A 14965-nucleotide genomic window follows, 5' to 3' on the forward strand; every position below is an offset into this window, starting at 1 on the left:
ACATTGATTGGGTTCTTCCTGCCATTGATTGTGTAGCCAACCTGTCACTTCTCCAAGTAGTGGATCATGTTGACAGGATGCATTACATTTTATGAATTTTTTTCTTTATCTAGAAGATTTGTAATTGAAATACACTTCCCTTTTAAGAGTGAGCTCCTCTGCATTTCACAGCCATTGAAATATTTATCTTGAGCAGACAGTGAGTTTCTCTGCTAGCACAGAAGACTTTTAAGATGAAGATCTTCTCAACCTCTCTTTGCTTTGGACTCCTGACGTTTTTATCTGTGATGATCCTTTTAGAATCAGTGCATGGACGGCCATATCTTACCCAAGGTATGTACACATGATCTAAAATCCTACAGGTGGGTAAATAATCCTTATCTTCCTGTTTGCATCACTTTGATTTTTCTGTCATTAATGAAATTAAGCTTTATGACAATAATATAATTCAGTTACCAAATCTCCTTTAAACAGTTGCTATTTTGAATTAAGGTAGTGCACTGTGCTCTCTGCAAGTAAATTGTGCCAGATGAACTTTACCCAGCATTGTACTAAATTAATCTTGATTTCAATTTGTTTTTTCTTTTGAATGCTATGATCAAACATCAGGAACATGTATACAGCAACATAGTCACATGATCTTTGCACAGTCTAAAGTACATTTTGGAAAATGAAAAAGGAGATTTTCATTATTTGAGAATATTAGCAAATTACTTGTGAAAAGAGAGCATCTCAGAGAAAAATACCTGCAGATAAAAATGTGTTTGTAGAGACTGAGGACAATAACACACAGGGAAATCTCTATGATACTTTCAGGAAGGCAGTGCTGGTGCTTCTGCTATGTACTGACTGCATTTATCAGATTTCTAATAAATTTGTGGTACTTAAGCTAAATGAAATAATTTAATCTATGACATTTATAAAATATATACCCATATAAAATTGATGATAGTAAGTTATTGCTTATGGCATTATAATATTTCAATCTTTCTTTAAATATGTCAGTAGATCCTAATCTGAAAATCAGTAGAGTTGGATTTTGTGCTGATTCATTGAGGCAGACAATTTTATCAAGACCTTTCTTTATGTATTTATTTATGTTTTAAGAATAGTGACTTAAAATAATATCGCCTCAAGATTGAAATTCTGGGGTTTTCTTCAATCTAGCACACCTTCTTGTCAGGAAGAAGATATTCTTTTACTTTATCTTATGTAGTTGGAGCCAGGAGAAAATGTAATAAATTTTGTTTATGTGACAGTGACTTAAAGAATCAAAATTCTTCATATTTGGATTTTATTCATCTTCACTAGCCCTTTTTTCCTCCAGTGGTTTTAAAAGTCAATAAAAATTAGAGCTATCATTTAGCATTGGGAAGACATTGCATAAGTGTTATCATTTATTTACAAGGATATTACCACTGAAAGACAAATAGTATCAGAAACCTAAATAAAAGCCTGGGAATCAAAGATTCTGGATTTTATCTGTGACACTAACATTTTATCTTTGTCTGGTCAAAATCAATGCACTTGTAGGTCTCTGCTGCTCCCTCTGCCAAATAATGAGATTCCCAGTGGTTTCAACACAGTGTAAATATGTGAAGAAAAATATCATTTGTTGAGGACTTTGCAAAAATTAGTATGTGTACATGTGTACATGGCAATTGTAACTTCTGATTTCATATATATGAGAAATATAAAGAGGAAAATACTACTCTGAAGCATTTGCTAGGTTACCATTAAGTATTACCTCTGACAAGAGAGTTCCATAGTGACTTGCTTCTATCACTGGCTCCATAACGGATGTATTTTTCTTTTGTGATTTTAGTGTCATCATCCTATGTAAATGAGGATGATTAAATTTTTAGTAAGATTATTTTATGATCTAAATTGATTAAGACTGGTGAGGCATGCTTCTCTTCATGCATACAATTTTCCAAAACAACTAAATAATTGACTTTATCTTTCAAATAAACATTTATGGACAGACACAGATGATAAAGTTGGAGTCATCAGCCTTCTCTCTGTGTGGCAGATAATATACAAGACGAATACCACAATTCTGCCAGATTTTATTTTGTGGGAGCCATATAAAAACATGCTTCAATGGGCAAGCCTAAAACTGGGAAAGCAGATTACCACAAATATCATAACCAAGATGACTGTGGAAAATTTCTTTTTGATGTAGTATCATTTTGGGAGTTTCTTTCTGGTAAAACTTCTTGTCTCTATTCAGTTAAAGCTTCAGATGTGAATACAAGCAGGAGAACTGAGTTGCTAAGATTTCACACCTTCGGGAATAATCTGTAATGAATCAGCATTTTCTGTTTATTTGCCAAAACACTCACTCTTTCCTCTACGAACAGCTTTAGTATCTTTTTTGCCAAAGATAGATCTAAATTTTGATATTTTATATTGAAATATCCTTGTCAATATTAATTCAAAGATAGAAACATATTTAAGGTTACATGTACTTATTCCTTTGAAGCTGTATGTTTTTAAACTTAAACAAGAAACAAAATTATTTTCTATTATTTTTCTTAGTTCACATGTTTATTTTAGCAATGAAATATAAAGAATCTTGAAAAATCATTTTGTTCAATGATACATATGAAAGATGGTTATCTTACAAAGTAGTGACAAGAATTTCTGAAGACAAAGAGGTAAGCAGGTATAATCCCTGGAAGCAGAACTGGTGAAGGCCAATAATTCATTTTGTCTTTTGAAAAATGTTTCACATAAGCACAGAAATTGTCCATTAAGTAAAGGAAAGCTTCAGATCTCTAGCTAACTTCCTTCCAGTTTTATAAATTTTGTAAGCTGGAAGAATTGAATCTGTTTCTCTTATCACCATATAATTGTTGAAACAAATAGTCATTGTCATCTGGCTCTAAAGTTTACCTTCCCCCCAAGAAATAATTCAAAATATTAAAATGTAACATTTTAATTAATGATTAAAGTGAAAATTATATTTTTGTATAATCAGGTCTTACTCTTAAAGTATCTCATGAGAATTTTTGTGTAGTCAATGTTGAGCAAAGTAACACTGATATTCTATTAATATATTAAATACTCAAGCCCACACTAATTTCTGTGTTCATGGAGAACTGAACAACAATTAAGTATCTTTGGTCAATGAAGAAACCTTTGATGCTGCTATCTGCCCCAAGTCATCATTTTCTTTCTTTAGTGAGCCATTTAATTTATTTCATCAACTGAATGAATGACACAGGGAGACAGATGACTTAAAGAAAAATATCTAGTAAGATAATGAGCCATTCTTCCAGTGGAAACCATAGTACTTTTGGTCCTAATCTCCAGCCTGATTAATCTAGCCTCTGCCCACACTGCCACAGTTAGGATGAGGAATTGGGGAGGGAAAGTGATCCTATAGAAACTATATGATAAACTTTTGATTTTTCAGGCCAACATATATTAATTATTATTTCAATGACATTATCGTTAATAGAAATCTTCCTGAATTCTCATGTTCAGTACTTGAATGAAGTCTGTTGTCCCAATTTTAATTACAGAATAAAGACTAATATGCTGAGAGAGTTGGGGACCTGAACAATAAATGGCTGGGAGGTAACCAGAGAATGATTCAAAGGTGTCAATAAGGAAAAATTTGGCGGCATTCTGTTTCTTCCACAAGGTTTTCTTGGAGGGTTTAAAAGCAGTTACTGGAACACAAATTGACTCTTATTTAAATGCATATCAAATAAAACCACAAAATCAAATGTTCTTTTATCTTAGAAACAACTTTCAGCCTTTACTTCTTCTGTTAAATGCAATAGCAGAAAAATTCAAAAACATAGATTTTAAAGATGAAAGTAAAATTCTCCTGCAATATCACTATGCAGAAGACCACAGGTTACACTTTAGGATGTGACCTTCCAGTTATATTATTTGTCTTTCTGCTTCTCTTTCATGATCTCTTCCTGTGTAACATACATGCACTGATTTTTAAAGTGGTCTATCTTTTTGGCTAGGACATCTCCCAACATCTCTTTCATTGGTGGATATCTGCATTGATGGTTGTCTGTAAAACTCATTTGATTAGGACACTTCCAGTACTAGATTGACAATGGTGGTCTGTGATCACTACAGGCAATGAATTGTTTCCAGTGAAAGAAGATGTGAATCTTGAACTATTGCTGGCTCTACTCAGTAAAAATTTTGATATCCAAAGGCCCTCCCACATTGGTGAGTGAAGAATAAAGTCATGCTTTTTCTATTAAAAATAATAGAACCTATTTTATCTCCAGACTTGCTCTTTCTAAATGGCAATTTATATTAAGTAAAATAATTATTCCTTTATGTGTGATACACTGAAGACATAAATGTTTTTCTTACATAGTCATGCTAAAAGCCATGGGATTATTTGAAAACATTAAATAATGTTTGTGTGTAGCTATTTTAAACAAACCAAAATGTCAGTTTTTTTCTTTTACAAAGTCAGAGAACAGGAGGGCAGAACAGGTCTTGCCTAGGGGGGGTTGGTACCAGTGGGAGGAGGGAGGAGGTGGAGAAATGGTGAGGGAGGGTGAATATGGTGCAAATGCTGTGTACACTGTATGTAAATGGAAAGATGAGACCTGTTGAAATTGTTCCAGGAAAGGGGGTGGGGGAGATAAAGGAGAATGGTGGAAAGGGGGAAATTCAAGTATGATATGTTTGATATACTGTAAGAACTTTTGTAAATGCCACAATGTACAAATGCACAACAATAAAAAGAGAGAAAAGAAAAAAGATTTTGTTGTTGGATTTGAGGGTCCTAATGGGATTGGTAACCACAGAAGTAAAAAACAATTACTTTTTCTCACATTTTCCTCTCATGGATGCAACTCTCCACTGTCACTGTTAATATTTCTTTTATTAAATGTTTTTTTTTAATTTGTTCTGGGTTTGGTTTTGGTCTTTTTAGTCCACTGCACCCAGCACTAAGTGCATTTTTTTGGGGGGGGGAATTGAACCCAGAGCACTACTAGGCAAGTGCTTTTTTTCTTGATCCATGTCCCCAACTTGTTTTATTATGTTTCTGAGATAGGGCCTCACTATCTTTGCCCATGAGACTGGTCTCGAACTGCATCCTCCTGCCTTTACCACCAGAATAGCTGAGATTACAGGTGTGGGCCAACACACTCAACCACTAATGTTTTAAAACATTGTATTTTGATAGGTTTCCACTATAAATTTCACCAATTAACTGTGGTTTTTGTGATAGTGAAAGTCCCTTTTATTTGGGAAATGGCTGAGTAGAGACTATGAATTGGAAATTGAGGCTATATCAACTGAGATTGTTTTCATTTGAAGAACAGGAGAATCTGATTTACAAACATGCCTCTGACTGCTCTTCAAGAAATTACTGAGACCTTATCAGAAATTTAGCAAGTTTGGACTTAGAGAACAAGTGTGTGACAATATGACAAAGTGGTACCCTCTCAGACAACTGAAGTATGTTTTTTTTACTATTCTTGTACTGGGGATACATTGTGACATTTACAGAAGTTCTTACAATATATCATAGTTGCATTCACCTGTACATCATTCTCCTTTATCCTTCCTGCCCCATTCCTGGAATAGTTTCAACAGGCCTCATTTTTCCATTTATATACATCTGTAGACACTATTTGTATCATATTCACCCTCTTATACACTTTCCCCACATTCTCCCCCCTTCCACTGGTACCAACCCCAAAGAAAGGACATGTTCTCCCCGCTTGTTCTTTGTTTTTGTAAAAAAATAAAATGACATTTTTGTTTAAGATAGCTGTATAAGGAGTTTCTTTATGACATTTCCATGTATATATGTATTATAACTGAAATTGGTTCATCCCCTCTATTTTTCTCCTTTCTACCTCAGTCCCCATCTTAAGGTGATTTGAACAGGTTTAAGAATTCTATATTCATTCTTGTATAGGAGGTACATCATCCATATTCACCTTCTTTACTTTGTTTCTATACAAGACAGGGTGGGTAAATGAAGTACTATTTTAAAAGGTTTGTATTTGCAGGACAGAATATTAGTTAAAAGAATTCTTTTGTGGCTGGAATATAGCTCATGCTAGCCTAGAATGCTCCAGACCCTAGGTTTTATTCCTGGCAATGCAAATAAAAATAAACAACAAATGAAAACAAAAAAAGACCCTCCCCAAATAATAAATACTTTAAAGAAGTTGGGATTGTAAGGTTGGAAGTAGGATATTTTACTGGAGAAATATAAATGACATTATTAAAGGGAAGCATTCACACCCACATTATAAAGTTTGGAGAGTTACTGTTTTGGAGGAATTTCCATTTTGATTGAATTATATGTAGAATTTGTGTCCTCTTTTTTCCACTTAATATTGCTCCATGAGAATGTCCGCAAGTCAGTAAAAATACAGTACTTTCTTTTTAAATAATAGTACATGTTAGAACTCTGCTATACTTTAGAAAACTGTGCCTGTTGTTGGAAATAAGTATTTTCTCTTGATGTGACTGGTTGCATCTCAGTATGATGGACATTGAAAAATATATTGAGGGCTTTACATTAGGAATGGATGGGTTGACCTCAAATAATATAAAAAAGTCCTTTGCCTTCCATATAAAATTATGAATGTGTTTCCTGAAGTGACTTAAATATTATATGCAATGTACATTTTTCATATGACAAATGTTTCTTGCAGATGTAGAGCTGGCTAACAAACTGGAAGAACTTAACCAGGTGAGAATGAGAAACACTTAAATGCTCAATTTTAATAATTATTGCAAGACAATTTATTTTTGACACAATGTTTTTTAAAAAATCACTAATACTACAGTGTGAAACTTTTAATCCTGCTAGAGAAAGAGTAAAGTAATTCACTAGGAGAAATAGTCAAGTTATACTAGAAAATTAAAAATATAACAAAACTATGCCTGATGTGATCACTCCAATTACCCAACCTTGAGACCTTGGGCCCATAGCAATTCTCTCTCACTGGTGTTTTGTGAAGTTTCCTCCCCGGACAAAATTTCATATGGTCTTAGCAAACGAAGCGTGTAAGGGTGGAGCTCTGCAGCTGGGTTAGAGAAACTGCAGTGCTGCCCTCTTGACAGGGAGCTCCCTGTGAGCCCATCTTTTCCAGTTCTTTATATTCTATAAAGAACGTTTGGAAACTGTTGAATTGTATGATCTCTAAACTCCTTCAAATATAAATGCTTGCTATTTCATTATTGTGCAAACAGTACTGCAAGTTAGGAAAGGAGAGAGAATTGTGCCCATCATTCTTTCCTGAGTAGCAAGGACAGGGAGACATGCAGTGGCCCAGGCTTGACGCTACTTGAGTGAAATGAGGACTTCAGGCAATTAGAGAGATTTTCAGAAATGAAGACGGTTGAATTCTGAGTGGAAATCATAGGCCTCAAAATACATCTCCCTTTCTGCTAGAAAGGACAGAGACTTCAAGAAATCTAAGCTTCACACAATTCTCTGGAATTCCTTGAAAAGGACTGTTGTTCTTCATAGGTGACACAAAATCAGGTCCAGCTACCAGGCTACATGTGCAGGCTGCCCCCACACTGCCTTTCTTTGCAAAAATCCTGTTTTGTTTTGTTTTGTTTTTCCTGATCTCTGTTGAGCCACATACCTTTTTTAATGAGCCTCTAAATGCATTTCGTGTCTTTTTATTTCTTTTTGTTTTTTTCTTATTCCTTTTCTTTTGCACTTTCTTCAATCTTTCCTTCTTTTTCTTTCTTTCTTGATTTTATCCTTCCTCTTCTTCTATAGAGAACAGCATAGTTGTTATTAAAGACTAATGAATTATCATTTAAAATCCTGAACAGTTAGAAAAGCTAAAAGAACAGCTTATGGAGGCAAAGGTCGCTGAGATGCCCTACGCTATAGGTGGTCTATCTGTTTCCCATCCTAACAAACGAGGTAAGCTTTCATTTCTAAATTTTAAAATGGGCTTCCAAAAGATTAGTTTTGTAATTACTTCTAAGAGGGAATAAAGTTGGCAGTTTTTAATCATGTGATGGTACTCAAGATCACAGCTCAGATTTTTAAGAAGCAAGCCCAATGAAAGTGCTCCACCAGGTGTGCTTCTGATCCTTGTTATGGTTGCAACAGTGAGTAGCAGTTACTTTCTGGGCTTAAATGAAATAGGTTCTTATTGTTTCAAAACACTGGTGTACCCTTTCTATTTTGGCTTAAATATTGATGCCAGGAAGATTAAAATAGAAACAATCCAGTTTTAACTCAACTCAGAATTTGTTTTTTTGTTATACTGAGTTTTGAACACAGGACCTCATGTTTGCTAAGCAGGCACCATGTGAGCCATATCTCCAGTCTTTTTTGCCTTGGTTATTTTTTAGGTAGGGTGTTGAATTTTTTGCCCAGGCTGGCCATGACTTTCATCCTTCTACTTATGCCCCCCGAGTAGCTGGGATGACAGGTATATGCTACCATACCTGTTTTATTGATTGAGATGGTATTTCCTAATTTATTGCTTGAGCTGGCTTTGAACTCAGATCCTTCTGCACTCTGCCTCTTGAATAGCTGGAATTCCTGCCATGAGCCATGGCACCCAGACCTTCAATTCAGAATTTTATTGATACAAAGAGAACCCTAATTGCTATAACACTTGTTATAAATTCAAGGATTGACCCAGAATGTTTAATTTTAGAAAAATTATTTTTTTGAATCACTTTAAATATTTGTAACTTTTCTAGGATATTCTTGTTTCTTGTTGACTTGGCTATTATTTTTGAAAAGTTATATGTACTTTATATTTCTCCAATTTAAATGATATCAGATATTTAAGGATATATATATACATATATACATATATATGTATATGTATATATATATGTCTCTTGTCCCAAATTTGTCTGTAACTTCTGTAAAGACATATTTTTACACTACTACTAAGAGGGAAGAGGATACACTAGTATTAAGAACTTAGCATATCCCAGATATTTTATATTTTAATATCTCAAAATGCAGTGACTAAGTACTTGGACTCTAAAGCTAGAGACCCTGGGTTCAAATCTTTATTTTGCCATTTCCTACCTATGTTGTCTTAGGTGTTTAATTTCTTATGCATCATTTTTTCTTAGCTCTCAAAAACATATAATAAAAATATTTCTCATGGCAATGTTAGAATGAGATAAATTAATTTAATTTAGAATAATATCTGACATACAGTAAGCACTATGCAAGGTTAAGTTAAAATCATTTTAATGAAGACTACTACCATTATTAGTTTATTCTCTATTATAGCTAAAAATATAACTATTTTATAGATGAGAAACTGTATTTTAGTGGGGTTAAATTACATTCCCCAAATAATCCACCCGCTATGAGACTTGGAGAATGAATCTGAAGGAGGAAGTAGTGTAGGATAATGTCAAAGGTGGAGAGGAGGGGAACTTGAGCCTACTAAAGAGTTTGTATTTTTACTTTATATCTCATGGGCAACCGCTGGAAAGTTATAAGCAAATCAGTGATTGATAGGAAATAAAATTTAATAGAATCACTCTTCATGCTTTATGGAGAATATAGTGCAAAAGAGGAGCAAGAATGGGAGCAGAGACTTTGATAGAGGCCCTTTAATGGTTTAGAAGATAAATGGTTGAGCTTAGATTAGGGTAGCAGTAGCAAATTGAGAAGGGATCTGATTCTGTATATATTTTAAACAAAAACTCAACAAAATTTGCTGTATAATTATATATGGGCTATAACAGGATGACAGGTATCAAAATAATTCGTAGGTTTTACTTCTGAGCAACTAGGAAATAAGGGCAATTTCTATTTATTGATAGCTGGAGGAGGAGAGAATTTGGAGGAGAAGGGTTGAATAGAATTTGGACAGACCTTTCCTTAGTATAGTTTAGGCCACAATGTGTAAACAATGTTAATCTAAATCTCAGAAGCCTAATTTCATATAGTCAAATGCATGTAGCAAGTACCTCTCCATTTCATAGCTATATTACCTAGCCTGTTGTTATATTTTAACCTCTTTCAAGACGATCAAAATAGAGAAATACAGAGGATGTGCTGATGTTGCACACCTTATGCCCCAGGTACTCAGAAGGCAGAAACAAGAGGATCACTAGTTCAAGGCCAACCCTGGGGAAAGTTAGCCAGACTTTACCTGTAAAACAAAATAAACACAAAAAGGGGTCTAGTTAAAGTGATAGCTTCCCTTGTAGCTGTAAGGTCCTGGGTTCAATCCCTAGTACCTCAAAAAAGAAGAACAGAAGATACATTCCAACTCTCAGTCTCTTCAGTTGAAGTGACATGTCACTTCTGAAGTCCATTGGCCAGAATTAGTCATGGGGTGCTGCCAACATATAGGCAAGAGAGTCTGGGGATAACAAGGAAGTATCTACATTTCAGGACTCTACCAGTCAATCCTGTGATCTGTTCTTAAAAACATCAGACTACACTAATCTCTTTCTCTTTCACTGATGGCACTCAGCAGATATGCTCACTCATCTTCATCAGATTGAATATGACTGTTCTTTATTTACAGCCTTTTAATTGAAAAGACAAGTTATTTACTACACACAAGCCCAGTAAGATAGAACAAGGAAAGGATGACCATGATCAATGATCCAATTTATGAAAGAGAACAATAGGAGACCCATGACATCTGTAACGAAAGCCTCCAGCAATTCTGAAATTTCACTGAGCAAATGATGTGGACATAGCACCTACCCTGGAGATGGACAGAGGTCTTTCTCCTCCTCCTCCTCCTCTTCCTTCTCCTTCTCGTTCTTCTATTTCTTCTTTTCCTCCTCCTCCTCCTCCTTCTTTTCTTTTCCTTCTTCTCCTTCCTCCTCTTCCTCTTCCACCTCTTCCTCCTCTTTCTTCTTCTTTATCCTTCTCCTTCCTCCCTCCTCCTCCTCCTTCCTCTGGGCTTTGCATTTGCTAGGCAGGCACTCTACCATTTGAGCCACACCACCAGCCCTTTTTTGCTTTAGTTATTTTTCAGACAGGGTTTTGTGTTTTTTCCCGGGGCCAGCCCATGATGCTTCTTCCTATGATTTCCTAGTAGCTGGGATTACAGAAGTGTATGACCCTGTCTGCTTGTTTGTTGAGATGAAATCTTTCTAATTTTTTGCATAGGCTGGCCTCTAACTTTGGTTCTTCCAGTCTCCACTCCCAAGTAGCTGGGGTTACAACATTTACCATCCTGCCTCTCAGAGAAAGGGTTTTTGATTGGAGCCCTCTAATGTCTAAGAGGAATCCTTTATGTATTGTGTTCTTTCTCCTGGCCTCACCCTGTCTGAAGTTTTTGTTTTTGTATTATAGTCCCCAGACATATGCCCTACTTGGAGCTATTTCCTTCTTATGAATTACACTACTTTTTCAAGTTTCTAAAAACTCTTGCAGAGTTAGAGGTGCTAGGTTTGTTTTGTCTTAAAATAACAAAGATATTTTTTTACTCTAAGGTTCCAAGTTTTTTTTGGTAATGACATGTTTCAAAAATTTGGAAAGCTTGTCAACTATTTTCTACACATAAATATTTTCATAAAAAATATATTTTGAGACAGAATCTTACTATGTAGCCCAGGTTGACCTCAAACTCTTCATCCTCTTCCTTCAGCCTCCAAAGTGTAAGGACTATAGGCATGCACCACCATGTTTAGTGCTCAAAATATTTTATTTGGCATTATTACCCCCAACTTAATATCAGCTGCCTTGAAAGAATCTGGACTATCCCTTAATGACCATGTACTTATTCTGTTTTCTTCCTGAGCTCTTTATTCCAGCTGATACAAACTAAGCCTCTCTCACTTAAAGTCATTTAAAAATCTCATATCATTTGGGCTCTCGAAGCAGTTACTTCTTTCATCATTTTAAGACACTGTTTCTGAACACTTTTCACTCCCTTTTTATTTGATTACAAATTCACAAATTCTTTCCTAAATTCACTAATCTCCTGTTATTCTTTGCTAAATGTATCTAAAAGCAACATAAAACATTCTGCTAATTTTCTAATTTCTAACCTTTTCTTCAGAAGTTCAAGAGATACATGATCCAAATACCAAGCTGTTGCAGATATCAATTTTACACACATATTTTACCATTTTGTAAAATTGTTTCAAGTTTTCCCAACCTATAACAGTTTCTTTGTCTATCATTAATGACTTTCTGAGATTATGTTATATTTTAGATACTTCTTAGTGTAGTGTCTCACTTCAATTTACCAATTTGCATGTTGGGATATGCTTGGTGAACTACATTAACAGAATAATTTTAAAATCTCAATGGTTCAATTTCCTCTGTTTTATTTTGGGTCTGTGTATGTTGATCATTTGTTTTTTGTACTTTCTGCCTCTACTATGTTGAACACATGCTCTCTATTGTCCTTCCTTCAGAAAGAACTGAAGGAAGTAGACATATTCTTAGCTGCTACAACTAAGTACATGATCCCAATCTAACTTATAGGGTTGGAGGCATCTGAGAAATGTAGTGAGCAGAAGGAATACTTGGGGAGTCCTAGCTCTATTACAGATATTTAGGGCTCATTATACTATGTGGAACAGTATCTCCTTGGCAATGATTTGAACAGACCACCACTGGATGTATGAATTTGGAATTGAGGGAAGTAGCACAGGTTGGAAATATAAATTTAACATTTATCAGCAAATTCATATTTGGCATTGCAATGAGACCATCTAGGGAGTGATTCAAGAGACAGAGAGAATACATTCACAGACTGAAGTTCAAGTCACTGCAAAGTTAAAGATTGGGCAGGTGAGATAGAATCAGCCAAAGGGTTGAGTAGGAGCAGCTACCAAGGAAGGAAACAAGAAAGAAAACAATGCCCAGAAGACAAGTTTAAAAAAAAAAACTGTGTCTAGGAAGAAGTTCAGCTGCATCTAAAGTTATGATGGATCCTGTAAGATAGGAACTGAGAACTTGTAGTTGAATTCAGAAACAAATAATCTTGACAAGAATTCTTAGTGAACTTTTGGTTAAAGAGAACTTGATTAAAGGACTGGAACTGTGAACAACAGACAACTCCTTTGAAGAATTTTGTTCCAAAGGGTAGGAAAATTTGAGACACTAAAGGACACTAGAATACTGGCTGGAGTATTACTTCATGTTAATGAGAAAAGATATTGTAAGCATTGAGGAGTTGACTCTTTTGACAATACCACTCATGGCAGTTCCTTTCAACAAGGTCTAAAATCTTTTCCCTTGCATACTTAATTGAACTGCTTGTGTGGTACATGTTATAGGCTTATATTTTTCTGGCAGACAGAGATATTCAAATATATCTGAAAGCACAGAGTGCACAGTTATGGTGATTTTCCAAAGCATACTATAAAAGAGAAGATTGGATTAGTGGGCCAAATTCTTCAGTTCCATATCTGAAAATAGACTTCTGCTTTCACAGGGTTTGAATCTGGTTCTGTTTAAGGAAATCTATGGCTCTTGTAGAAATGAGAAGTAGACTCTGAATGCAATCACAATGTTCTTCATACGTGGTGAAGAGCACAGGATTATAGGTTAAAGACGACTTTAGTTGGGCAAGCAGATAAACTTGTATTATTTATGGTTACCTTACTATGAGTTTTTAACTTTTCCTTTTTCTCTTTCTTTCTTTCTATTCTTCTCTTACTTCTTCCCTTCCTCCCTCCCTCTTTTCCTTCCTTCCTTCTTTTTTCCTTGGGGGGGTTGTGGAGGACAGGGTCTTGCTATGTAGGCTGGGCTTGAAATCCTCACTCCAGGTGCTGAGGGTTTTAAGAGTGAGCCACCTCACTGGGTTCCAAAGATCTTAGTTTTATAAGCTTCTTAGAAAGTAATTAGAGAAATTTACAATTAGATGAAGCTACTATAAGTTGGATGAATGATTGGGAAAAACCTACAGATTTTAAATGATTCATTTATGCATTTGAAGATTAAAATGCTGCTAAACTTGGTGTAATTTGTCTGAAGCATCATTTTGTAATCAGAATATGAAGACTTAACGTGATAATTAATTTACTTAAATATCATAGGTGGTTTGTAAAATGATCTTTGACCTATCTTTCTTTCTATTTCCTCAATAAATAGAAGCACACTTAGCACTGCTTTTTACTTATGTGACTTCCTTTTTAGGAGTTCAGTTTCTCCAAGTGTAAAAGAGAAGGGTGAGCCTCATAGGTTAGACTACCTTGTCCTTTGGGCTGTATTATATGCATAATAATGTACAGTAGTACTGCCCAACAGTGATTTCTGTGCCTGGACCATTCTCTAATTTGCACTGCCCAATGTAGTAGTCACTGGCTAAAAGGCATTTATTGTACACTTGGCATGTAGCCAGTATGATGGAGAAGCTGGATTTTTAATTTATTTAATTTTAGTTAATTTAAAGATCCACATAAAGTTAGCAACTACCATATTGAGTACGTTTTACAAAACTGCTCTCTCTCTTACTCAGGCCCACGTAGACTATTTTATTTAAATGTAAGGTTTTAAAAAAATACACATCTAATAAAGAATATGCTTTGTTTTCTTCTTTAGCTTGCTTTTGGAAATACTGTGTCTAAAGCGTTGTTTCTGGATACAAAAAAGAAGAATGTTAGAAAAAGACGATACATATATATATATATATACTCATACACACACACACACACACACACATATATGCTCTACTGCTTAAAGATTGTAGTTGTTTCATTATTTTTCTCACTTTGTTAACTTGTTACTATGTGGGTTACAATATTACAATGTATTTAATGTTTATGTTATGAATAATGACAAGCCAGTTGCACTTTAGAATTGTATGGGACTATCAAAATGAATTTTGAACTAAAGTCGAGAATGTTAATGTATTGTATGCTTTTCATAAAATGATTGTCTATATGCAGTTTCATCCTGTGTTAACTATATTGTTGAGCTGTCAATGAAAATATTTTAAAAAACATCTTGGAAAGTGAAAATAAATTATATTGACTCAATGAGTGTGGGAAATATGCATTATTATTCATTCTCTTTTTATGA

At 34.8% G+C, this 14965-nt stretch overlaps 1 protein-coding gene across 1 annotated transcript; it reads left to right on the forward strand.

Annotated features, from left to right (window-relative positions):
* Nucleotides 1-233: 233 nt before the first annotated feature.
* On the forward strand, nt 234-14511 carry Uts2b (urotensin 2B). The gene is made up of 5 exons (XM_020174042.1): nt 234-333; nt 4108-4203; nt 6669-6706; nt 7807-7900; nt 14486-14511. The coding sequence occupies exons 1-5, from the start codon at nt 234-236 to the stop codon at nt 14509-14511; spliced, it is 354 nt and encodes a 117-aa protein (XP_020029631.1).
* The last annotated feature ends 454 nt before the right edge of the window (nt 14512-14965 follow it).

This window comes from Castor canadensis, chromosome 5, assembly GCF_047511655.1.
Source record: "Castor canadensis chromosome 5, mCasCan1.hap1v2, whole genome shotgun sequence".
Taxonomy (NCBI): Eukaryota; Metazoa; Chordata; class Mammalia; order Rodentia; family Castoridae; genus Castor; species Castor canadensis.